At 49.4% G+C, this 26,576-nt stretch overlaps 1 protein-coding gene across 1 annotated transcript in view; it reads left to right on the top strand.

Moving 5' to 3' along the window:
• The window catches only part of LOC119953501 (E3 ubiquitin/ISG15 ligase TRIM25-like), a 48,540-nt gene extending 31,971 nt beyond the window's left edge, over positions 1-16,569 (top strand). The window contains exons 5-6 of the mRNA XM_038777845.1: positions 2,862-2,957; positions 14,810-16,569. Of these exons, the coding sequence (XP_038633773.1) occupies positions 2,862-2,957; positions 14,810-15,342 (629 nt within the window). The 3' untranslated portion in view covers positions 15,343-16,569. The remainder of the gene's footprint in view (positions 1-2,861; positions 2,958-14,809) is intronic.
• Positions 16,570-26,576: the final 10,007 nt, after the last annotated feature.

Below are 26,576 nucleotides of genomic sequence, written 5' to 3'. Positions count from 1 at the left end.
AAAAATTTTAACCTGTGCATGTAAATAGCACCACTCCCGCTGGACACTTTTTTGAATAGGGGGTGAATGTGGTAGTCACCACTGTTGTGTATATCACATATGAGGTGTAATACGATAAGGCTCCTGTACTACAGGTACGGGGGTAGATCCCTGCCTGCTTGCTCCGCCCAGTAGGCGGAGTATAAATGTGTGTGCTCACCAATCTGCAGCCATTTCTGCAGCAGCTGCAGGAGGCTACACATCTCTGCTTAATAATGCCTCAATTACACTCTACTCTCGTCTCGTCGTAATTGATAGTGCATCACTCTGTATCTATTCCTGCACTGTACCTGTCCAGGGGGTGTTTGATGAGGACAGTGAAGAGGGACATTTACTCTGTGTCTAACGCCGTGCTGTACCTGTCCTGGGAGTGTTTGATGTGGACAGTGTAGAGGGACATTTACTCTGTATCTAGCCCGTGCTGTACCTGTCCTGGGAGTGTTTGATGTGGACAGTGTAGAGGGACATTTACTCTGTATCTAGCCCGTGCTGTACCTGTCCTGGGAGTGTTTGATGAGGACAGTGTAGAGGGACATTTACTCTGTATCTAACCCTGAGGTGTACCTGCCCTGGGAGTGTTTGATGAGGACAGTGATGAGGGACATTTACTCTGTATCTAACGCCGTGCTGTACCTGTCCTGGGAGTGTTTGATGAGGACAGTGAAGAGGGACATTTACTCTGTATCTAGCCCGTGCTGTACCTGTCCTGGGAGTGTTTGATGAGGACAGTGTAGAGAGACATTTACTCTGTATCTAACGCCATGCTGTACCTGCCCTGGGAGTGTTTAATGAGGACAGTGTAGAGGGACATTTACTCTGTATCTAATGCCATGCTGTACCTGTCCTGGGAGTGTTTGATGGGGACAGTGTAGAGAGACATTTACTCTGTATCTAGCCCCGTGCTGTACCTGTCCTGGGAGTGTTTGATGAGGACAGTGTAGAGGGACATTTACTCTGTATCTAACGCCGTGCTGTACCTGCCCTGGGAATGTTTGATGAGGACAGTGTAGAGGGAGCTTTACTCTGTGTCTAACGCCGTGCTGTACCTGTCCTGGGAGTGTTTGATGTGGACAGTGTAGAGGGACATTTACTCTGTATCTAGCCCGTGCTGTACCTGTCCTGGGAGTGTTTGATGAGGACAGTGTAGAGGGACATTTACTCTGTATCTAACACCGTGCTGTACCTGTCCTGGGAGTGTTTGATGTGGGCAGTATAGAGGGAGCTTTACTATGTACCTAACTCTGTGCTGTAGGGGGCAGCACGGTGGCACAGTGGGTTAGCTCTACTGTCTCACGGTGCTGAGTTCCCAGGTTTGATCCCGGCTCTGGATCACTGTCGGTGTGGAGTTTGCACGTTCTCCCCATGCTTGTGTGGGTTCTGCCCCCGCAACCAAAAATATGCGAGGTAGGTGGATTGGCCACGCTAAATTTAAAAAAAACTCTGTGCTGTACCTGTCCTGGGAGTGAGTGTTTGATGGTGACAGTGTAGAGGGAGTTTTACTCTGTATCTAACCCAGTGCTGTACCTGTCCTGGGAGTGAGTGTTTGATGGTGACAGTGTAGAGGGAGTTTTACTCTATCTAACCCTGTGCTGTACCTGTCCTGGGAGTGTTTGATGAGGACAGTGCAGAGGGAGCTTTACTCTGTATCTAGCCCCGTGCTGTATCTGTCCTGGGAGTGTTTGATGAGGACAGTGTAGAGGGACATTTACTCTGAATCTAACACCGTGCTGTACCTGCCCCGGAAGTATTTGATGAGGACAGTGTAGAGGGACATTTACTCTGTATCTAACACCGTGCTGTACCTGCCCTGGGAGTATTTGATGAGGACAGTGTAGAGGGACATTTACTCTGTATCGAGCCCCGTGCTGTACCTGCCCTGGGAGTATTTGATGAGGACAGTGTAGATGGACATTTACTCTGTATCTGGCCCCGTGCTGTACCTGTCCTGGGAGTGTTTAATGAGGACAGTGTAGAGGGAACTTTACTCTGTATCTAACGCCATGCTGTACCTGTCCTGGGAGTGTTTGATGAGGACAGTGTAGAGGGACATTTACTCTGTATCTAGCCCGTGCTGTACCTGTCCTGGGAGTGTTTGATGAGGACAGTGTAGAGGGACATTTACTCTGTATCTAGCCCCGTGCTGTACCTGTCCTGGGAGTGTTTAATGAGGACAGTGTAGAGGGAACTTTACTCTGTATCTAACACCGTGCTGTACCTGCCCTGGGAGTGTTTGATGTGGGCAGTATAGAGGGAGCTTTACTATGTACCTAACTCTGTGCTGTAGGGGGCAGCACGGTGGCACAGTGGGTTAGCTCTACTGTCTCACGGTGCTGAGTTCCCAGGTTTGATCCCGGCTCTGGATCACTGTCGGTGTGGAGTTTGCACGTTCTCCCCATGCTTGCGTGGGTTCTGCCCCCGCAACCAAAAATATGCGAGGTAGGTGGATTGGCCACGCTAAATTAAAAAGAAACTCTGTGCTGTACCTGTCCTGGGAGTGAGTGTTTGATGGTGACAGTGTAGAGGGAGTTTTACTCTATCTAGCCCAGTGCTGTACCTGTCCTGGGAGTGTTTGATGGTGACAGTGTAGAGGGAGTTTTACTCTATCTAACCCTGTGCTGTCCCTGATCTGGGAGTGTTTCATGAGGACTGTGCAGAGGGAGCTTTACTCTGTATCTAACCCAATGCTGTATCTGTGCTGGGAGCGTTTGAAGGGTTAGCGCTCCATTCCGCTGTGTGAACTTCAATTATCCCGAAGAAAAATATAAAAGAAGCGACAAAGAAATAAGTGAATATATTTTGAACATTTTCTGTCCTGTACACAGATACTGAGAGACCGATCTCCTCTGGCCCACCAGTTATATTTCTCGTGGAAACAAAGCCCGACTCCAACTGCCAACAGAAAGCAGATTATTTACAATGTATGTATGTGCTGAACATCAGTAAGCAGGATGACCAAAATAAGAAGCAATTTAACTGTGAGACCGGGAGGATTTTTTTCGGTGGGTGTGTGGGTGTTTGGTAACCATGACAACGGGAGGGCTGGTGGCGAGCATGAGGGTGGGTGGTTTAAAGGAACCAGAAGTTACATCTTATATTGTGGTGTCACAACATCTCCTCTCTCAGCTGATTCAGATTTGCAGTCCTACTCAAATCATTAACAGAGACTCCCAGGGTCTGTCTCTCAAAGGCTGTCCTGGCAACTCTTACAAAGGGAGTTCCTTGAGGAACATGGGGTAAACAGTCAAAAGAAAAATGAAATGAAATGAAATGGAACGAAGGGACAATCCCTGAGAATATGGGACATTTATTCACCCTGTCTAGGTGTTATATGTTGAAGAATAATCATACTGGAGCTCAACCTCACAAATGAGCAAAGTCCCTTCTCTGATCTTAGTCTGTGCAGAGATACCTGGGGCGTGATTTACCAGCTTCGTCGCGCCCGGCTTAGTGACGCGATGAGGCCATTGAATCAATGAGGCCTCTCGTGATATTAACGATGCTTGAGTCATCTCGCAAGATTCAACCGAACCTTACGAGATGTCACAATCTGGATCTCGCCCGCGCTGGGCGTGATCCAGATCAGCATATTTAAATGATCCATTAGGCTAATTTAAATATGAGTGTGCTGGTTTCTCCCAGCGCCGGCGAACTAACAGTTTTCTCAGCGAGGCCTTGCCCGTCACCATTTAATACTGATTCACGCAAACCCGTACCAGGCGTAATGGCATCTGGGGCGCCTCCGAGACCAGTGGAGATCCCTGGGTGGTCCCCTGACTCTCCTCTGGCATGCAGACACCGTGGCAGTGTCAGCCTGGCACCTTGGTACTGCCACCCTGGCACTCCCAAGATGCCCGGGTGGCAATGCCAGCTGGCAACGGAATTGCCAGGGTGTCTGTGTGGCAGTTCCAGGGTGCCCAGGTCCTGGGCGGCACTGTCAAGGGTTTGGGCCAGAGAGGGCCATAAGAACATAAGAACATAAGAACTAGGAGCAGGAGTAGGCCATCTGGCCCCTCGAGCCTGCTCCGCCATTCAATTAGATCATGGCTGATCTTTTGTGGACTCAGCTCCACTTTCCGGCCCGAACACCATAACCCTTAATCCCTTTATTCTTCAAAAAACTATCTATCTTTACCTTAAAAACATGTAATGAAGGAGCCTCAACTGCTTCACTGGGCAAGGAATTCCATAGATTCACAACCCTTTGGGTGAAGAAGTTCCTCCTAAACTCAGTCCTAAATCTACTTCCCCTTATTTTGAGGCTATGTCCCCTAGTTCTGCTGTCACCCGCCAGTGGAAACAACCTGCCCGCATCTATCCTATCTATTCCCTTCATAATTTTAAATGTTTCTATAAGATCCCCCTCATCCTTCTAAATTCCAACGAGTACAGTCCCAGTCTACTCAACCTCTCCTCATAATCCAACCCCTTCAACTCTGGGATTAACCTAGTGAATCTCCTCTGCACACCCTCCAGCGCCAGTACGTCCTTTCTCAAGTAAGGAGACCAAAACTGAACACAATACTCCAGGTGTGGCCGCACTAACACCTTATATAATTGCAACATAACCTCCCTAGTCTTAAACTCCATCCCTCTAGCAATGAAGGACAACATTCCATTTGCCTTCTTAATCACCTGTTGCACTTGTAAACCAACCTTCTGTGACTCATGCACTAGCACACCCAGGTCTCTCTGAACAGCGGCATGCTTTAATATTTTATTATTTAAATAATAATCCCGTTTGTTGTTATTCCTACCAAAATGGATAACCTCACATTTGTCAACATTGTATTCCATCTGCCAGACCCGAGCCCATTCACTTAACCTATCCAAATCCCTCTGCAGACTTCCAGTATCCTCTGCACTTTTCGCTTTACCACTCATCTTAGTGTCATCTGCAAACTTGGACACATTGCCCTTGGTCCCCAACTCCAAATCATCTATGTAAATTGTGAACAATTGTGGACCCAACACAGATCCCTGAGGGACACCACTAGCTACTGATTGCCAACCAGAGAAACACCCATTTATCCCAACTCTTTGCTTTCTATTAATTAACCAATCCTCTATCCATGCTACTACTTTACCCTTAATGCCATGCATCTTTATCTTATGCAGCAACCTTTTGTGTGGCACCTTGTCAAAGGCTTTCTGGAAATCCAGATATACCACATCCATCGGCTCCCCGTTATCTAGTGCACTGGTAATGTCCTCAAAAAATTCCACTAAATTAGTTAGGCATGACCTGCCTTTTACGAACCAATGCTGCGTCTGCCCAATGGGACAATTTCTATCCAGATGCCTCGCAATTTCTTCCTTGATGATAGATTCCAGCATCTTCCCTACTACCGAAGTTAAGCTCACTGGCCTATAATTTCCTGCTTTCTGCCTACCTCCTTTTTTAAACAGTGGCGTCACGTTTGCTAATTTCCAATCCACCGGGACCACCCCAGAGTCTAGTGAATTTCGGTAAATTATCACTAGTGCATCTGCAATTTCCCTAGCCATCTCTTTTAGCACTCTGGGATGCATTCCATCAGGGCCAGGAGACTTGTCTACCTTTAGCCCCATTAGCTTGCCCATCACTCCCTCCTTAGTGATAACAATCCTCTCAAGGTCCTCACCTGTCATAGCCTCATTTCTATCAGTCGCTGGCATGTTATTTGTGTCTTCCACTGTGAAGACCGACCCAAAAAACCTGTTCAGTTCCTCAGCCATTTCCTCATTTCCCATTATTAAAACTCCCTTCTCATCCTCTAAAGGACCAATATTTACCTTAGCCACTCTTTTTTGTCTTATATATTTGTAAAAACTTTTACTGTCTGTTTTTATATTCTGAGCAAGTTTACTCTCATACTCTATCTTACTCATCTTTATAGCTTTTTTTAGTAGCTTTCTGTTGCCCCCTAAAGATTTCCCAGTCCTCTAATCTCCCAGCAATCTTTGCCACTTGATACGCTTTTTCCTTCAATTTGATACTCTCCCTTATTTCCTTAGATATCCACGGTCGATTTTCCCTCTTTCTTCCGTCCTTCCTTTTTGTTGGTATAAACCTTTGCTGAGCACTGTGAAAAATCGCTTGGAAGGTTCTCCACTGTTCCTCAACTGTTCCACCATAAAGTCTTAGCTCCCAGTCTACCTTAGCTAGTTCTTCTCTCATCCCCTTGTAATCTCCTTTGTTTAAATACAAAACACTAGTATTTGATTTTACTTTCTCACCCTCCATCTGTATTTTAAATTCCACCATATTGTGATCGCTCCTTCCGAGAGGATCCCTAACTATGAGATCATGAATCAATCCTGTCTCATTACACAGGACAAGATCTAGGACCGCTTGTTCCCTCGTAGGTTCCATTACATACTGTTCTAGGAAACTATCGCGGATACATTCTATAAACTCCTCCTCAAGGTTGCCTTGACCGACCTGGTTAAACCAATCGACATGTAGATTAAAATCCCCCATGATAACTGCTGTACCATTTCTACATGCATCAGTTATTTCTTTGTTTATTGCCTGCCCCACCATATCGTTACTATTTGGTGGCCGATAGACTACTCCTATCAGTGACTTTTTCGCCTTACTATTCCTGATTTCCACCCAAATGGATTCAACCTTATCCTCCATAGCACCGATGTCATCCCTTACTATTGCCCGGATGTCATCCTTAAATAACAGAGCAACACCACCTCCCTTACCATCCACTCTGTCCTTCCGAATAGTTTGATACCCTCGGATATTTAACTCCCAGTCGTGACCATCCTTTAACCATGTTTCAGTAATGGCCACTAAATCATAGTCATTTACGATGATTTGTGCCACCAACTCATTTACTTTATTCCGAATACTACGAGCATTCAGGTAAAGTACACTTACGTTGGTTTTTTTACCTCTGTTTTGAATCTTAACATCTCCAGTTTTATTCCTTTTGTTATTACTGGGCCTATTCACTGTGCTCCCCTCAGTCACTGTACCTTGTACTGTCGCCCTTTTAGATTTCTGACTATGTCTTCTCTGCCTTGCACTTTTCCCCTTACTTCCTTTTGCTTCTGTCCCTGTTTTACTACCTTCCAACTTCCTGCATCGGTTCCCATCCCCCTGCCACATTAGTTTAAACCCTCCCCAACAGCTCTAGAAAACACCCCCCCTAGGACATCGGTTCCAGTCCTGCCCAGGTGCAGACCGTCCGGTTTGTACTGGTCCCACCTACCCCAGAACCGGTCCCAATGCCCCAGGAATTTGAATCCCTCCCTCTTGCACCATCTCTCGAGCCACGCATTCATCCTATCTATCCTGACATTCCTACTCTGACTAGCTCGTGGCACTGGTAGCAATCCTGAGATTACTACCTTTGAGGTCCTACTTTTTAGTTTAACTCCTAACTCCCTGAGTTCCGCTTGCAGGACCTCATCCCGTTTTTTACCTATATTGTTGGTGCCTATGTGCACCACGACAGCTGGCTGTTCACCCTCCCCCCCAGAATGTCCTGCAGCCGCTCCGAGACATCCTTGACCCTTGCACCAGGGAGGCAACATACCATCCTGGAGTCTCGATTGCGTCCACAGAACCGCCTGTCTATTCCCCTTACGATCGAGTCCCCTATCACTATAGCCCTGCCATTTTTCTTCCTGCCCTGCTGTGCAGCAGAGCCAGCCACAGTGCCATGAACCTGGCTGCTGCTGCCTTCCCCTGGTGAGCCATCTCCCTCAACAGTATCCAAAGCGGTATATCTGTTTTGCAGGGATATGACCGCAGGGGACACCTGCACTGCCTTCCTACTCTTGCTCTTTCTTTTGGTCACCCATTTTCTATCTCCCTCAGTAACCTTCACCTGCGGTGTGACCAACTCGCTAAACGTGTTATCCACGACCTCCTCAGCATCACGGATGCTCCAAAGTGAGTCCATCCGCAGCTCCAGAGCCGTCAAGCGGTCTAACAAGAGCTGCAACTGAACACACTTCTTGCACGTGAAGGAGCCAGGGACAGTGGACGTGTCCCTGAGCTCCCACATCGCACACGAGGAGCATGACACGGCCATGCCCATGAAAGGGGAGGATGAGAGGGGTTGAGAGGGGTTTGAAGGGTGGATATGAAGGGTCTCATAAAGGTTGTGGTGGGTTGAGGATGGGGGTCCTGAAGAGGGGGTATGAAAGGGGGGATGGGGAGGCCTGTAAAGGCTGGGGGGCCCTCAGCGACCACATGGAGGGGTGTCCTCATTTGGGGGTGTGGCATAATGTGCATGTCTGTGGGGGGGGTGACATTGCTCATGTGTGGGGGGCCCACTGAGAGACCATGGCGCCTTTTCAAAATGGTGCCCCGATCTCTGAGGAGCCGATCTTGCTGGCAACTTCAGCTCCCCTTGCTGAAAAAAGTGTGGGCTGGACTGGGGAGAAACTCCCCAAGGTCCAAAAAAATGACAAAGTGTGCGATTTACCGGCCATGTCCTGCCGGAATGTGACGGTGGAGCCGGTAAATCTCGTGAGAGGTCTCTTCCGAGATTTCCGATGCTCGTTACGCTTCACGAGATCGAATGAAATCTCACGCGACGTCATGATCTGATTTGCATTGTTAAGTGTGCGGTTAGGCACACATAACTATGTCCATGCAAGAACTAACCAGCCCCCGAGACAGAACTAACCAGCCCCCGAGACAGAACTAACCAGCCCCCGAGACAGAACTAACCAGCCCCCGAGACAGAACTAACCAGCCCCCGAGACAGAACTAACCAGCCCCGAGACAGAACTAACCAGCCCCGAGACAGAACTAACCAGCCCCGAGACAGAACTAACCAGCCCCGAGACAGAACTAACCAGCCCCGAGACAGAACTAACCAACCCCGAGACAGAACTAACCAGCCCCGAGACAGAACTAACCAGCCCCGAGACAGAACTAACCAGCCCCCGAGACAGAACTAACCAGCCCCCGAGACAGAACTAACCAGCCCCCGAGACAGAACTAACCAGCCCCCGAGACAGAACTAACCAGCCCCCGAGACAGAACTAACCAGCCCCCGAGACAGAACTAACCAGCCCCGAGACAGAACTAACCAGCCCCGAGACAGAACTAACCAACCCCGAGACAGAACTAACCAGCCCCGAGACAGAACTAACCAGCCCCGAGACAGAACTAACCAGCCCCCGAGACAGAACTAACCAGCCCCCGAGACAGAACTAACCAGCCCCGAGACAGAACTAACCAGCCCCGAGACAGAACTAACCAGCCCCCGAGACAGAACTAACCAGCCCCCGAGACAGAACTAACCAGCCCGAGACAGAACTAACCAGCCCCGAGACAGAAACTAACCAGCCCCCGAGACAGAACTAACCAGCCCCGAGACAGAACTAACCAGCCCCGAGACAGAACTAACCAGCTCCGAGACAGAACTAACCAGCCCGAGACAGAACTAACCAGCCCCCGAGACAGAACTAACCAGCCCTGAGACAGAACTAACCAGCCCCCGAGACAGAACTAACCAGCCCCGAGACAGAACTAACCAGCCCGAGACAGAACTAACCAGCCCCCGAGACAGAACTAACCAGCCCCGAGACAGAACTAACCAGCCCCCGAGACAGAACTAACCAGCCCCGAGACAGAACTAACCAGCCCCGAGACAGAACTAACCAGCCCCGAGACAGAACTAACCAGCCCCCGAGACAGAACTAACCAGCCCCCGAGACAGAACTAACCAGCCCCGAGACAGAACTAACCAGCCCCGAGACAGAACTAACCAGCCCCGAGACAGAACTAACCAGCCCCCGAGACAGAACTAACCAGCCCCCGAGACAGAACTAACCAGCCCCCGAGACAGAACTAACCAGCCCCCGAGACAGAACTAACCAGCCCCCGAGACAGAACTAACCAGCCCCGAGACAGAACTAACCAGCCCCGAGACAGAACTAACCAGCCCCCGAGACAGAACTAACCAGCCCCGAGACAGAACTAACCAGCCCCGAGACAGAACTAACCAGCCCCGAGACAGAACTAACCAGCCCCGAGACAGAACTAACCAGCCCCGAGACAGAACTAACCAGCCCCGAGACAGAACTAACCAGCCCCCGAGACAGAACTAACCAGCCCCGAGACAGAACTAACCAGCCCCGAGACAGAACTAACCAGCCCCCGAGACAGAACTAACCAGCCCCGAGACAGAACTAACCAGCCCCGAGACAGAACTAACCAGCCCCGAGACAGAACTAACCAGCCCCGAGACAGAACTAACCAGCCCCCGAGACAGAACTAACCAGCCCCGAGACAGAACTAACCAGCCCCGAGACAGAACTAACACGCCCCGAGACAGAACTAACCAGCCCCGAGACAGAACTAACCAGCCCCCGAGACAGAACTAACCAGCCCCGAGACAGAACTAACCAGCCCCGAGACAGAACTAACCAGCCCCCGAGACAGAACTAACCAGCCCCGAGACAGAACTAACCAGCCCCGAGACAGAACTAACCAACCCCGAGACAGAACTAACCAGCCCCGAGACAGAACTAACCAACCCCCGAGACAGAACTAACCAGCCCCGAGACAGAACTAACCAGCCCCCGAGACAGAACTAACCAGCCCCGAGACAGAACTAACCAGCCCCGAGACAGAACTAACCAGCCCCCGAGACAGAACTAACCAGCCCCGAGACAGAACTAACCAGCCCCCGAGACAGAACTAACCAGCCCCGAGACAGAACTAACCAGCCCCCGAGACAGAACTAACCAACCCCCGAGACAGAACTAACCAGCCCCCGAGACAGAACTAACCAGCCCGAGACAGAACTAACCAGCCCCCGAGACAGAACTAACCAGCCCCGAGACAGAACTAACCAGCCCCGAGACAGAACTAACCAGCCCCGAGACAGAACTAACCAGCCCCGAGACAGAACTAACCAGCCCCGAGACAGAACTAACCAACCCCGAGACAGAACTAACCAGCCCCGAGACAGAACTAACCAACCCCGAGACAGAACTAACCAGCCCCGAGACAGAACTAACCAGCCCCGAGACAGAACTAACCAGCCCCGAGACAGAACTAACCAGCCCCGAGACAGAACTAACCAGCCCCGAGACAGAACTAACCAGCCCCGAGACAGAACTAACCAACCCCCAGATCTATCAGGTGTGCTGAGGAGAGCTCAGATGGGCACCGTTTAGCACGGCACTCCACAGATGGGAACCAGGCGGAATGGCACTTGGGAGGGTCTCCCAGGTGATCGGAGATCCCTGGGTGGTTGGTGTATGGGAAGGGCGGCACCCTGGCACTGCTGATGCCATCTGGACACTATGGAACCTCTAACCTGTGCACATTGACAGAGCCACCTGGGCACTTTGACAGTGCCACCTGGGCACTTTGACAGAGCCACCTGGGCACTCTGACAGTGCACCTGGGCACTTTGACAGAGCCACCTGGGCACTCCCACAGTGCCACCTGGGCACTCTGACAGTGCCACCTGGGCACTTTGACAGTGTCACCTGGGCACTCCCACAGTGCCACCTGGGCACTCTGACAGTGTCACCTGGGCCCTCCGACAGTGCCACCTGGGCACTCTGACAGTGTCACCTGGGCACTCTGACAGTGCCACCTGGGCACTCTGACAGTGCCACCTGGGCACTCTGACAGTGCACCTGGGCACTTTGACAGTGTCACCTGGGCACTTTGACAGTGTCACCTGGGCACTCTGACAGAGCCACCTGGGCACTCCCACAGTGCCACCTGGGCACTCTGACAGTGCCACCTGGGCACTCTGACAGAGCCACCTGGGCACTCCCACAGTGCCACCTGGGCACTCTGACAGTGTCACCTGGGCACTTTGACAGTGTCACCTGGGCACTTTGACAGTGCCACCTGGGCACTCTGACAGAGCCACCTGGGCACTCCCACAGTGCCACCTGGGGACTTTGACAGTGCCACCTGGGCACTTTGACAGTGTCACCTGGGCCCTCCGACAGTGCCACCTGGGCACTCTGATAGTGCCACCTGGGCACTCTGATAGTGCCACCTGGGCACTCTGACAGTGCCACCCAGGTGCCACTGTGGCACTGCCTGACTGGCAGGGGCACTGCCAAGGTGCTCAGATGGCATTTTGCCCACGCTGTGGACCGGGCCTGGGGATGCCCTGCCCGTATGAAGTGGGGTGCGGGGCGGTCCGACGACCCCCAACAGTAAGTTGGGGTGTTGCGGGAGTCAGGTTGTCGTGTCCAGGGGCTGAGAGATGGTGCCTCAATCTCTTGCTGCACTGCCAAGCGGAGCTTCTCAGTACAGGAAATAAAAGTAAGTGTGGCCTCGGGGGCCATTCCCATTTGATGGTGGGGTCATTCTCGGCATTAAAAGTGTCAAGAACAACCCCGCTAAACCCATCCTAAACGGCACTCTTTTTTTTGTTAAATTGCGCCCTGAGTGTGTTGAATTACGGTGTGGATCTCATCCAAAAAGCCGCTGGGAAACAGGCTGCCAAATCCACCTACAATCACACTTAGAAATGTTTTTGGTTGAATTATGTCACTGGTCTCAGTGAATGCACCATCTAGGATGCTTCACTTCACCTCAGTATTGTTGTTGTTTCATCGGAACTGGAGCTTCCATTCCTGAATGCTCATCAATGTCCCCCCTGGTGTTGGAAGGACCTCAGTGTCTCCCCCTGGTGTTGGAAGGACCTCAGTTTCTCGCCCTGGTGTTGGAAGTAGCTCATTGCTACCCCCTGTTGCTTGAAGGGCTCAGTGTCTCCTGAGCTCAGTGTACACCCCCCCCCCCCCCCCCCAAACTGCTGGAAGTGCTCAGTGCCTCCCCCTGCTGTTCGAAGTAGCTCAGTGCCTCCCACTGCTATTCTAAGGAGCTCAGTGTCTCCCCCGCTGCTGGAAGTAGCTCAGTGCCGCCCCCTGTTGCTTGAAGGGCTCAGTGTCTCCCGATCTCAGTGTACACCCCACCCCCTCGCTGCTGCAGGGACCTCAGTGTCTCCCCCCGCTGCTGGAAGAAGCCCAGATTTCTGATGTGGTGGGCCCTCAGGATTCTCTGCCTGGCCAGCCAGCCAATGAGGTTTCCCATTGTAGGGCAGCTTCATGCCATCGGGAAACCTCCGGCCTGCCGGCAAAACGGAGAATCCCAACAGCGCAGGATCAAGCCCAATGTCTCTAACTATCTACTCCCCAGGGAACCTTCTTTATATAAACAAATTTCCATTCACCCAACTTCGGGTAAACAATATACACGGTTGGAATGAATGATGATCTTACTTTCACGATGCTTTATTTGCACCCTTGCAGCCAGTGTCTGCTGTTAAACCAGAACTTCTTAAAAAACATGACTGCAGCAGTCATACACTAAGCCAGTTTTAACTCTTACTACACCAAATAGACATAGCACAATATATCTGAAATTCCCACATTCATCACACATATATTTGTATTTTGAGCTCCACATTCCTGTCTATCCCAAATAACCTTTGATTCCCTTGCTTTAACAAGAATCTATCTACCTCCACCTTAAAAATATTCAATGAACCCACCCCTATCGCCTTCGGAGGCAGAGAGTTCCAAAGGCGTACAACACTGTGAGAGAAATTAAAACTCCTCATTCACCTGGAATACTGCGTGTATCTGGTCCCCTTACCTAAAAAGTAACATTGGAGACAGTCCAAAGGACATTGACCAGGTTAATTCCTGGGATGAGAGGGCTGTCCTGTCAAGAGAAACTAAATGGTCTGGGTCTGTATTCCTTGAAGTTTAGAAGAGTGAGGGGCTTGACAGGGTAGATGGTGAGATGTTTTCACTAGTGGGACAGTCTCGAACAAGAGGACATAGCTACAAGATAAAGGGTGGTCATTTAAAACTGAGATGGGTAGAAATTTTCTCTCACAGAGGATGGTTATCTCTGGAATTCTCTCCCCCGGAGGGTGGTGGAGGCTGGATCATTGGAAGTATTTAAAGTGGAGGTGGATAAATATTTGATAGATCGAGGAACAGAGGTCTGTGGGGAAATGGCACAGAAAGGAATTAAGGTTGGCATAGATCAGCCATGATGGTACTGAATGGAGGGGCAGGTTTGAAGGGCCTGGTGGCCTACTCCTGCTTCTGTTTCTTGTGTTCTCCTGTGCACACAGTATTTGAGATGTGGTTTTACATCTGTGGCCCTGTATAACTGAAGCATAACATCCTTAATGCCCAATTCCTCCTTTGTTAAAGAATAGCATTCCATTAGTCTTTTTTATTATTAAAACTGTATGCTAACTTTTCTGATTCACGCACGAGAACACCTGGATCCCTCTGCTCTTCAGAATTCTGCAGCCGTTCTCCATTTAAGAAACACTCTGCTTTTTTAATTCTTCCTGCCAAAGTGACCAACATCATGCTTTCCCACATTATGCTCCATCTGCCGATTTGTGCCCACTCACTCAACCTATCTATATCCGTCTGCAAACTCCTTATATCCACTTCACATCATATTTTCCGACCCACCTTTGTGTCATCTACAAATTTAGCTCCCGTGTCTTTATTTCCCTCAACTAAGTCATTGATATAAGTTGAGGCCCAATCACTGCGGGACTCCACTCGTCACATCCTGTCAAAAGTCTCTCTGGCAATCTCGGGCAAGAGTGGTCAACCTCATCAAAGATTAAGGGCTGTAAACTTAAAGTGAGCCCCGACACAGAGCTGTGTCTCAATGGTAATGGAAGGAACATCAGGCGGGCTGTCTAGTGGCAGGATAATGACCCAATGAATCCATTGGTAACTCAAAAAGAACTGCCTTTATGATGATTGCTGCACTAATCATTTTCCCTTGTATCTCCAGATGCCCTCCGGCTGACATTTAACCCGAACACGGCGCACAAGCATCTCCTCCTGTCGGACAACAACAGCACAGTGACAGATGTCGACCCTGACAGCGTCCCTTACCCTGAACATCCAGAGAGGTTCAGCAACTTCCCCCAAGTGTTGTGTGCCGAGAGCATTTCGGAGGGTCGCTGTTACTGGGAGGTGGAAATGAGCGGACATTGGGTGGGAATCGGGGTCACTTACAAAGGGATCAGAAGGAAAGGGTCGAATATGTGCAGCCTAATTGGGAGGAACAATCTCTCCTGGTGCCTGTTGTATAGCAACAGCAAATGCTCGGCACTTCACAATAAACAAGAGGTCACTGTACATTCAGGGAGGCACCAGCGGATCGGGGTCTACCTCGACTATCCTGAGGGGACACTGGACTTTTATGGAATCAGTAACACCATGAATCTAATCCACAAATTCAAGACAGTGTTTACGGAGCCTGTGTATCCCGCTTTTTGGGTATTTCTGGGAACATCACTTCAGATGTGCAAGCTGAGTTAGGATAGGCTCTCTCAAAACAGGATAATTTTTATTTCAAGATGCTTTTCGGCTGAATTTCTAGGGGAAACCAAACTGATTTTGGTCACTATTGTGCATGGAGATACCTTTTGCTAGAGAATGGTTAGAATGTGGAATTCACTCATATGGAGACGTTCAGATGAATAATATTTATGCATTTAACTGGAATAAAAACATAAGCATGCTTGACATGCACAGTAGGTCTGGTAACATCTGTGAAGGGAGACACAAAGTTAATGTTTCAGACCAATGATCTTCCAAAAGAAGTTTCTTTTTCAGATTCATTTCAGATTTCCAACATCTGCAGAATGGGCGATGAATCAAAGTTAATCACAGTTTGCAACCAGCAAGCCAGAGAACAAGGCATCAGCTCTGGAAAGGAATGATTTGTTTCCTATATGTAGTGATGTCTCTTGCCATTGTCAGCCACTCCATTACCAGCCCTCTGTGACATCAATGTGAGATCTACAGGTGACGCTGAAATCTCAACGGCAATTAGGGATGGGCAATGAATGTTGGTCTAGTCAGTGAGATACACCCAGCTCATTTTGACAGCATCTTTCAGTGTCACTAAATCTATCACATCAGGACAACAACATTATGAAGACCATCACCCTGACTTGGACATTTATCTTAATTACTTACGCTGCAGAATTTTAGCCCGATGGCTTCGCAACCTCATTCCCGCTGGGTTAACATCCCAGAATTCCCTCCTTAAACACCATCCTGGGAGCACGTTCAGCACACTGCAAATATTCAAGGAAAAGACTCATCACAGGACAGCTAGGAATGGGTAACAAGTATATGAGGAACAAATAAAAATACACATATTTGTAAACGCTTTCTGTAGTCATTATCTTTTACAAATAGACTATCTTACAATGTCCAGAATTACTGAATGGAGGAAACCTGGATGATAATATTAATGCCGCTACACAATTTTACAAGTCAATCCTTCCTTCAATATCAATTTATAGCCTTTTCAAACTTAAACTAAACTTCTTTTGCACTAAATATTTCCAGTTTTATTTAACTTTAGAAATATTTATATCAATGATACTTCATTCATAAAGTATTTGTGGAAGAGTAATGTTGTATGTTTAACCGGTTGGCTATAAGCTGCACTTTGATTTTAAATGTTACAAAAAATAATACGTGTCTTAGCAATCCGGTTTCCAGTATTAATAATAAAGAAATTGAGATAAATAAATACAGCAACCTCTGAAATGGTTTCTGCTATCATTCTCCGATGCTATATACGCTATAATTCTCTGATACTGTATACGCTATCATTCTCCAATACTATATACGCTATAAGTCTCCGATACTGTATATGCTATCATTCTCCGGTACTGTATACGCTATCATTCTCCAATACTGTATACGCTATAATTCTCTGATACTGTATACGCTATCATTCTCCAATACTGTATACGCTATAATTCTCTGATACTGTATACGCTATCATTCTCCGATACTGTATACGCTATCATTCCCTGATACTGTATATGCTATCATTCTCCGGTACTGTATACGCTATCATTCTCCAATACTGTATACGCTATAATTCTCTGATACTGTATACGCTATCATTCTCCAATACTGTATACGCTATAATTCTCTGATACTGTATACGCTATCATTCTCCGATACTGTATATGCTATCATTCTCCGGTACTGTATACGCTATAATTCTCCAATACTATATACGCTATCATTCTCCAATACTATATACGCTATCATTCTCCAATACTGTATACGCTATAATTCTCTGATACTGTATACGCTATCATTCTCCGATACTGTATATGCTATCATTCTCCGGTACTGTATATGCTATAATTCTCCAATACTGTATACGCTATCATTTTCCAATACTATATACGCTATCATTCTCTGATACTGTATATGCTATCATTCTCTGATACTGTATACGCTATCATTCTCTGATACTGTATATGCTATCATTCTCTGATACTGTATATGCTATCATTCTCTGATACTGTATACACCATCATTCTCCGATACTGTATACGCTATCATTCCCTGATACTGTATACGCTATCAGTAACTAATACCATATCCACTAAGTCTCTAATGCCGATACGCTATCAGTAACGAATACCGTATCTGCTATCAGTCTCCAATGATGAGGGAGAGAAAGGAGGGAGGACTTCTGGTGCTGCCTCTGGCTGGGCCGGTGGCAGGGGTGAGGGGGGTGGGGGAGGTGGGGGGGAGGCCGTGGAGTCGGAGGGCCTCCGGCAGGACCGGGGGAGGCAGCGTGGGGGTGACAGGGGTGACCAAGGGATGGGCTGCCTTTGTTGTGGTCTGCAAGGCAGCCATCTTGCTGCAAATTCCACTGACAGCTCATTGTGGCCCCTGGTCATGCAGAGTGACACTGGCCATATCGGTGGTGCCCCCCCTCCCCCGCTCATCAGCGGGGCAGCATGTGGTCCACCCAATGGCAAAGCCCACAGTAGCCTCTGCAGGAGGGTGCCATATGGATGCCATGGGGCATACCGCTGGCATGGGTAGCACCAGTTACTGTTATCCCGGTTGCAGAGATGGGCGCCAGGGCAAGAGGTTCCACGTTGCTGAGCACCAATGGGGCCAGGGGTGCAGTGGGCAGACTGCCAGGGGGAACATCTGGGGATGGGAGTGCGGATGGAGAAGGAAGAGGGAGGCATGAGGAGCAGGGGTGGCAGTGCAGACTGTGGCCATCTTGTAGCTCGGTGGACCTGGTTGGGCACAGGGTTATGTATCATGCTAACGGGTCTGCCTTTCACCCCCTGCAGACAATAGACTTTGGAATTCAACCAGAAATGGTGGCCGCAGCCCTGGGTGATGTTAACTTTCTGGGCTGCTGTCGAGTAAAAGAGACAAGAGTTTGCTTCTCCATGAAACACCTTTATTTCTTTGATCCAACTTCACACACAAATCTCCACCAACAAATAGTGCCACCTGTAACCTCTTTATATATCAGTGACTTCTATTGGGTAATTGACATCAAATTAGTATTTAAGTGAAAGGTCTGTTAACCCATTCCCAACAGGGGATGCACTGAGACTGTACAAGCTGGAACTGCTTGAGAAGGAGGATGTTGCAGCAGAGGAGCCTGCCCCAGAGGACCAGGTGGCAGCTGCTATGTGTGGTGATATAACCACTGTAGTGATGTGTACTTGCAGTGGGGGATGTATGCCTGTACCTGTAATACAGGTTCCTCCGGTAAGCCCCTGCCGGCTAGCTCCGCCCACAGGGAGCTTGTGTATAAATATGTGTGTGAGTCACTCAGATCCTAGTCTACAGTTGCAGATAGAGGAATAGCATCGCACAGCAATAAAGCCTCTATTGTATTACTCTCTCGTCTTTGAGTATAATTGTTAGCGCCACAATACGGATGGAGAGTTGGCCACCCAGCAAGCCAAAGAGGGGAGGATGTGCAAGGGATGCGCCGCATAAGGCCTCATGCACCAACAGCGTCATTCGAGGAACTACTGAACCGGACATGCCGTCAAAGACTCCGGCTGAGCGAGATCATGGTGCACCTGGCACCGCGGGGAATGGGGAAGGTCAGCTGCACCTGGTGGCTGTCAAGGTGATGGTTGCCCTGAACATTTACACAATGGGGTCCTTCAGCATAGTGATTAGCACTGTTGCTTCACAGGGCCAGGGTCCCAGGTTCGATTTCCAGCTTGGGTCACTATGTGGAGTCTGCACGTTCTCCCCATGTCTGCGTGGGTTTCCTCCGGGTGCTCCGGTTTCCTCCCGCTAGTCCCGAACGACGTGCTTGTTTGTGTGAAATGGACATTCTGAATTCTCCCTCAGTGTACCCAAACAGGCAACTGTGGCGACTAGGGGATTTTCACAGTAACATAATTGCAGTGTTAATGTAAGCCTAACGCTAATAAATATTATTATTCCAGGTGCCGAGTGGGGACCTGTTCAGAACCTTACAGAGCATCTGCACCATCACGGAGGCCCTATATATCTGGTGGGCTGAGCCAACCAGGATGCCCGGACTGTGGAATTTTCTGTTATCATTGAGATGCCCCACATCCAGGGGGTGATCAATGGGACGCATGTCGTCCTACGAACACCAACCCACGGCAGGCCGGACTTCACAAACCGAGAGGGGTTCCACACGATGAACATGCAGCTGGTGTATGACCATGAGCCGTGCATCATGCATGTCTGCACCCGATACCAATTATATGGCTGTAGCTTGTCAGCCTCTCGAGTGTCAATCCCAAATCCAGCGAATCAGACACCGCTTTTCATTGGAACTGGTCATGTTCCACGTGGCGCCGGTGCAAGCTCCTTAATCAATCGGTGGCTTGATCTGGGAACGGTACTAATTTTGCTGTTGTAGAACACCACCGAGTCAGTCCCAGCGTCAGCACTTAGTTTCTGGCATGGAGAATCCCGCAGAGGACATATGATAAATACACAATGTAAATACATGGGCATTGGGTGCAGCATTGGATTGGATTTTGTTTATTGTCACGTGTACCGAGGTACAGTGAAAAGTATTTTTCTGCGAGCAGCTCAACAGATCATTTAGTACATGAAAAGAAAAGGAAATAAAATAAAATACATAATAGGGCAACACAAGGTACACAATGTAACTACATAAGAACCGGATTCGGGTGAAGCATACAGGGGTGTAGTGTTAATGAAGTGAGTCCATAAGAGGGTCGTTTTGATGTCTGTTAACAGCGGGGAAGAAGCTGTTTTTGAGTCTGTTTGTGTTCTCAGACCTTTGTATCTCCTGCCCAATGGAAGAAGTTGGAAGAGTGAGTAAGCCGGGTGGGAGGGGTCTTTGATTATGCTGCCCGCTTTCCCCAGGCAGTGGGAGGTTTAGATGGAGTCAATGGATGGGATGCAGGTTTTTGTGATGGACTGGGCTGTGTTCATGACTCTCCAAAGTTTCTTGCGGTCCTGGGCTGAGCAGTTGCCATACCAGGCTGTGATGCAGCCCGATAGGATGCTTTCTATGGTGCATCTGTAAAAATTGGTAAGAGTCAATGCGGACATGCTGTATTTCCTTAGTTTCCTGAGGAGGTATAGGTGCTGTTGTGCTTTCTTGGTTGTAGCATCAATGTGTGTTGACCAGGATAGAATGTTTGTTATGTTTACACCTAGGAGTTTGAAGCTGTCAACCATCTCCACCTCAGCACCATTGATACAGCCAGGAATTTGTACAACACTTTGCTTCCTGAAGTCGATGACCAGTTCCTTAGTTTTGTGCTATCGTGCCTCCTTAAGGCGGCACAGTAGGACTATGGTTTAGCACAGTTGCTTCACAACTCCAGGATCCCAGGTTCAATTCCTGGCTTGGGTCACTGTCTGTGCGGAGTCTGCACGTTTTCCTCGTGTCTGCACGGGTTTCCTCCGGGTGCTCCAGTTTCCTCCCACAGTCCAAAGGTGTGCAGGTTGGGTGGATTGGCCATGATAAATTGCCTTTAGTGTCCAAAAAAGGTTATGTGGGGTTATGGGGATAGGGTGGAGGTGTGGACTTAGGTAGAATGCTCTTCCCAAGGGCCGGTACCTACTTGATGGGCCAAATGGCCTCCTTCTTCACTATGAATTCTGTGATTCTATGACATTGAGGGAGAGATTGTTGTCATTGCGCCATGCCACTAGATTCTTTATCTCCCTCTTGGACACATTGTTGTTTGAGATCCGACCCACTATGGCCGTGTCATCAGCAAACCTGTAGATGGAGGTGGAGCCGGATTTTTCCACACAGTCATATGTATATAAGGAGTATAGTGGGGGGTAAGTACGCAACCTTGCAGTATTGAGGACTATTGTGGAGGATGTGTTGTTTATCGTACTGATTGTGGTCTGTGGGTCAGGAAGTCGAGGATTCAGTTACAGAGGGAGGATCCAAGTCCTGGATTTTGGAGTTTATATATGAGTTTGGCTGTGGTTTTGGTGTTGAGGGTGGAGCTGTCAATGAATGAGATTCTGATGTAGGAGTCCTTGTTATCGAGATGCTCCAGGGTTTAGTGGAGAGCCAAGGAGATAGCGTCTGCTGTGGACCGGTTATGGTGGTAGGCAAATTGCAGTGGATCAAGGCATTATGGGAGTATGGAGTTGATGTATCTCATGACTAACCTCTGGAAGCACTTCATAATGATAGTCAGGGCCACCGCTTGGTAGTCGTTAAGGCAGATTACCTTGTTCTTCTTTGACACTGGAATGATAGTGTTTTGTTGAAGAAGGTGGGAATCCCGGAATGGAGTCGGGACAGGTTGAAGATGTTCATGAACTCACCCACCAGTTGGTCCACACAGGATCTGAGTGCATGACCATGGACTCCGTCAGAACCCGTTGCTTTCTGTGGGTTCGCTTTCAAGAAAGTCGATCTAACTCCTGAGGCTGTGACGGTAGGTGTGGGTCCAAGGTTTTTGGGGCAGTTCACAAACATTTGTTGGCATCCTGCTCAAAACTAGCATAGACTGCATTGATGTCATCAGGCAGGGGTGTGCTGTTGACAGAGATTCATTGCACAGGAACAGGCCCTTCGGCCTTCCAAGCCTGCACCGATCACGTGTCCTATCGAAACTAAACGCCTGTATTCTTCTATACCCCATCTGTTCATGTGTCTATCCAGATAAGGCTTACAGGTCCCCACCTCATTTGGCAGTGCATTCCAGGCCACCACCACTCTCTGTGTAAAAACCTCCCGCACATTTCCACTGAGCCTATCCCCCCCCCTTGAACTTGTGCCCCCTTGTAATTGTCATTTCCGCCCTGTGAAATAGCCTCCAACTGTTCATCCTATCTATACCGCTCATAATTTTATAAACTTCTATCAGACCGCCCCTCAGCCTCCGTCTCTCTAGGGAGAACAATCCCAGTTTATTCACTCTCTCATCATAGCTAATACCCTCCATACCAGGCAATATCCTGGTAAACCTTTTCTGTGCTGTCTCCAAAATCTCCACGTCCTTCTGATAGTGCGGTGACCAGAATTGGACACGATATTCCAAATGTGGTCTAACCAATGTTCTATATAAATGGAACATAATTTTTGAGCTTTTATACTCGATACCCGTCCTATGAAGGCAAGCATGCCATATGCTTTTGTTACCACCATTTAAATCTGTGCTGCCACTTTTAAGGATCTGTTGACCTAATCGGACAGATCTCTCTGTCTCTATGCTCCTAATGGTTCTGCCATTTATTTTATAGTTCTCACCTGAATTGGATCTACCAAAATGCATCACCTCGCATTTGTCCAGTTAAACTCCATCTGCCATTTCTCTGCCCAATTTTGCAGCCTATCTATACCCTGTTGTATTCTCTGACAATCTTCATCACTACCGCAACTTCTGCAATCTCAGTATCATCCGCAAACTTGCTAATCAGACCCGCTACTTTCTCTTCCAAGTCATTTATATATGTTACAAAGAGCAGAGGTCCTAGTACTGATCACTACGGAACACCACTAGTTACAGACCTCCAATCAGAAAAACAGCCTTCCACTGCTACCCTCTGCCTTCTATGGCCAAGCCAGTTCTGGATCCATCCAGCTAGTCCATGTGATCTAATCTTTTGCACCAGCCTGCCATGAGGGACCTTGTAAAATGCTTTACTAAAGTCCGTGTAGACAACATCCACAGCCCTTCCCTCATCATTCATTTTTATCACCTCCTCAAAAAATTCAATCAAATTAGTGAGACAGGGCCTCCCTCGTGCAAAACCATGCTGCCTGTCTCTAATAATGAAATGAAATGAAAATCGCTTATTGTCACGAGTAGGCTTCAAGGAAGTTACTGTGAAAAGCCCCTAGTCGCCACATTCTGGCACCTGTTCGGGGAGGCTGGTACGGGAATTGAACCCGCGCTGATGGCCTGCCTTGGTCTGCTTTCAAAGCCAGCGGTTTAGCCCTGTGCTAATAAGACCATTCACTTCCAAATGTGCATAGATCCTATCTCTGAGAATATGTTCCAAGATGATGAGAAACTTCTTTACTCAGAGAGTTGTTGGGGTTTGGAATGCGCTGCCTAGGAGAGAGGTGGTGGTGGATTCCATAGGAGCTTTCAAAAGAGAGCTTGATATATATTTGAAAGTGATGAATTTAGAGGGCCACGGAGATAGGGCTGGGGAAGTGGACTCGCTATGTAGCTCTTTCCAGAGCCGGTGCAGACATGATGGGTCAAATGGCCTCCTTCTCTGCTGTAAAATTCTATTCTATTCTAACTTGCCAAGACTCCCTTGGCAGCACATTCTGAACCTGCAACCTCCACTAGCTTGAAGAAAGGCAGTGGATATTGATGCGACCATCAATACACGCGAAACAGAGGGTAGATGTAAACTGTGGCTTTAATCGACTAGAACAGTGCCTGCCTGCGACACCTCTGCTAGAGAGAGCTGCCTACAGGGCAGCTGCTCTTTATACCTCCCCTCGAGGGGGCGGAGCCAGGGGCGGAGCCCACAAGGGCACCAATATGATACATTCTGTATAATATCGTACAACGGCCCATAGGTGGAGCCCACATGGGCAACAGCGTGATACAATGTAATACAGTGGTGAATGGTTAGTACAATACATTCACCACATTCACCCCCTGTTAAAAAATGAAGTCCGGCGAGGGTGACGGGTTCACAGTTTCAGTCTGTCCGGCGCCCTGATCGTGCGCTGTGATCGCCGAAGCTCTGGTATCGCAGCTGGCTCGGGTGTCGAACTCATCGGTGCGGGCATGGGTGGTGAACTCGCCGGTGCGGGCACAGACGTGGATTCCGGGAGCGTGTCTCCTGGAGCTTCTTTCCTGTGGGTCGGTGAAGGGGGAAGGGAGTATAGGAGGGGGTGTAGAGGTCATTTAGGGGCGGGGGCGATGGTCAGCGTAGGTTGGGCGGGATTAGTTGGGGTGGCCTTGGTAGTGTAACCTGCGACCGCTAGGTCCTGGAGGGAAACTGTATCCAGTCAGCCGTCGGGGTGTTCTACGTATGCGTACTGGGGGTTGGTGTGAAGGAGCTGGACCCTCTCGATCAGGATTTAGGGCCCACGGTAGCATGGTGGTTAGCATCAATGCTTCACAGCTCCAGGGTCCCAGGTTCGATTCCCGGCTGGGTCACTGTCTGTGTGGAGTCTGCACGTCCTCCCCGTGTGTGCGTGGGTTTCCTCTGGGTGCTCCGGTTTCCTCCCACAGTCCAAAGATGTGCGGGTTAGGTGGATTGGCCATGCTAAATTGCCCGTAGTGTAAGGTTAATGGGGGGGATTGTTGGGTTACGGGTATACGGGTTACGTGGGTTTAAGTAGGGTGATCATTGTTCGGCACAACATCGAGGGCCGAAGGGCCTGTTCTGTGCTGTACTGTTCTATGTTCTATGTTCTATGTGTTTGCGGAGTAAGACGGGCCCCAGTGCCTTCAGCCAGGACGGAAGCGAGACCCCAGAGGTGGATTTCCTGGGGAAAACAAACAGGCGGTCATGAGGGGTCTTGTTTGTGGCTGTGCAAAGGAGGGACCTAATGGATTAGAGTGCATCGGGGAGAACCTCCTGCCAGTGGAAGACCGGGAGATTCCTAGACCGTAGGGCCAGGAGGATGGCCTTCCAGACCGTCGTGTTCTCCCTCTCCACCTGCCCATTTCCCCTGGGGTTATAACTGGTAGTCCTGCTCGAGGCGATACCCTTACTGAGCAGGTACTGACGCAGTTCATCGCTCATGAACGATGAGCCCTGGTCACTGTGGACGTATGTGGGGAAGCCGAACAGGGTGAAGACACTATGTAGGGCTTTAATGACGGTGGACGTGGTCATGTCGGGGCAAGGGGATTGCAAAGGGGAAGCTGGAGAACTCGTCGATGGCGTTGAGGAAATACATGTTGCGGTTGGTAGAGGCGAGGGAGCCCTTTGAAGTCTCTACTGAGGCGCTCAAAGGGCCGGGATGCCTTTACCAGGTGGGCCTTATCCGGTCGATAGAAGTGCGGCTTGCACTCCGCGCAGATTTAGTAGTCCCTGGTCATGGCCCTGACCTCCTCAGTGGAATAGGGCAGGTTGCGGGTCTTGATGTAGTGGAGAAGCTGGGTGACCCCCGGGTGGCAGAGGTCATTGTGGATAGACCGGTGTCGGTCATCTTGCGCGCTGGCGCATGTGCCACGGGACAGGGAATCTGGGGGCTCGTTGAGCTTCCCAGGGCGATATACTATATCGTAATTATAGGTGGAGAGTTTAATCCTCCATCTCACGATCTTATCATTCTTGATCTTGCCCCGCTGCATATTATCAAACATGAAGGCTGCCGATCGTTGGTCGGTGACGAGGGTAAACCTCCTACCAGCGAGGTAGTGCCTCCAGTGCCGCACGGTTTCCATGATGGCTTGGGTTTCTTTTTCAACCGAGGATTGTCGAATTTCAGAGGCGTTGAGGGTACGTGAAAAAAATACTCCTGGCCTGCCTGCCTTGTTAAGGGTGGCGTCCAGGGTGACTTCTAACGTGTCGCTCTCCACCTGGAAGGGGACGGATTCATCCACCATGTGCATCGCGGCCTTGGCAATATCTGCCTTGATGCGGCTGAAGGCCTGGTGGGCCTCAGCCACCAGTGGGAAGCTGGTGGCCTTGATTAGTGGGCGGGCTTTGTCCGCGTAGTTTTGGACCCACTGAGCGTAATAGGAAAAGAACCCGAGGCACCTTTTCAGGGCCTTGGGCAGTGGGGGAGGGGAAGTTGCAGGAGGGGGCGCATACGGTCGGGGTCGGGGCCTAGGACTCCATTTTCCACAACATAGCCAAGGGTGGCCAGTCAGGTTGTGCGGAAAAGGCATTTCTCCTTGTCATAAGTGAGGTTAAGGGCTTGGGCGGTTTGGAGAAATTGCTGGAGGTTGGCGTCGTGGTCCTGCTGGTCGTGGCTGCAGGTGGTGACGTTGTCCAAGTACGGAAATGTGGCCCACAGCCCGTACTGGTCCACCATTCGGTCCATCGTTCTTTGGAAGAGGGGGCGCATACGGTCGGCTGTCTGCCTCAAAGGCTGTGTAGTGGCGGTCCTCCGGGCGAATTGGGAGCTGGTGGTACACAGACTTCAGATCCACCGTGGAGAACACCCGGTAGTGCGCGATCTGGTTAACCATGTCTGCGATCCGGGGAAGGGGGTATGCATCGAGGTGCGTGTACCGGTTTATAGTCTGGCTGTAGTCTAAAACCACCTGAGCTCTCCAGGGGCTATTGCTGGCCTCAATGATCCCCTCCCGCAAGAGTCGCTGGACCTCGGA

Source organism: Scyliorhinus canicula, chromosome 18 (genome assembly GCF_902713615.1).
Source record: "Scyliorhinus canicula chromosome 18, sScyCan1.1, whole genome shotgun sequence".
NCBI classification, from domain to species: Eukaryota; Metazoa; Chordata; class Chondrichthyes; order Carcharhiniformes; family Scyliorhinidae; genus Scyliorhinus; species Scyliorhinus canicula.
The sequence above is the reverse complement of the archived record's forward strand: the minus strand, read 5'-3'. Positions and strand labels throughout refer to the sequence as shown.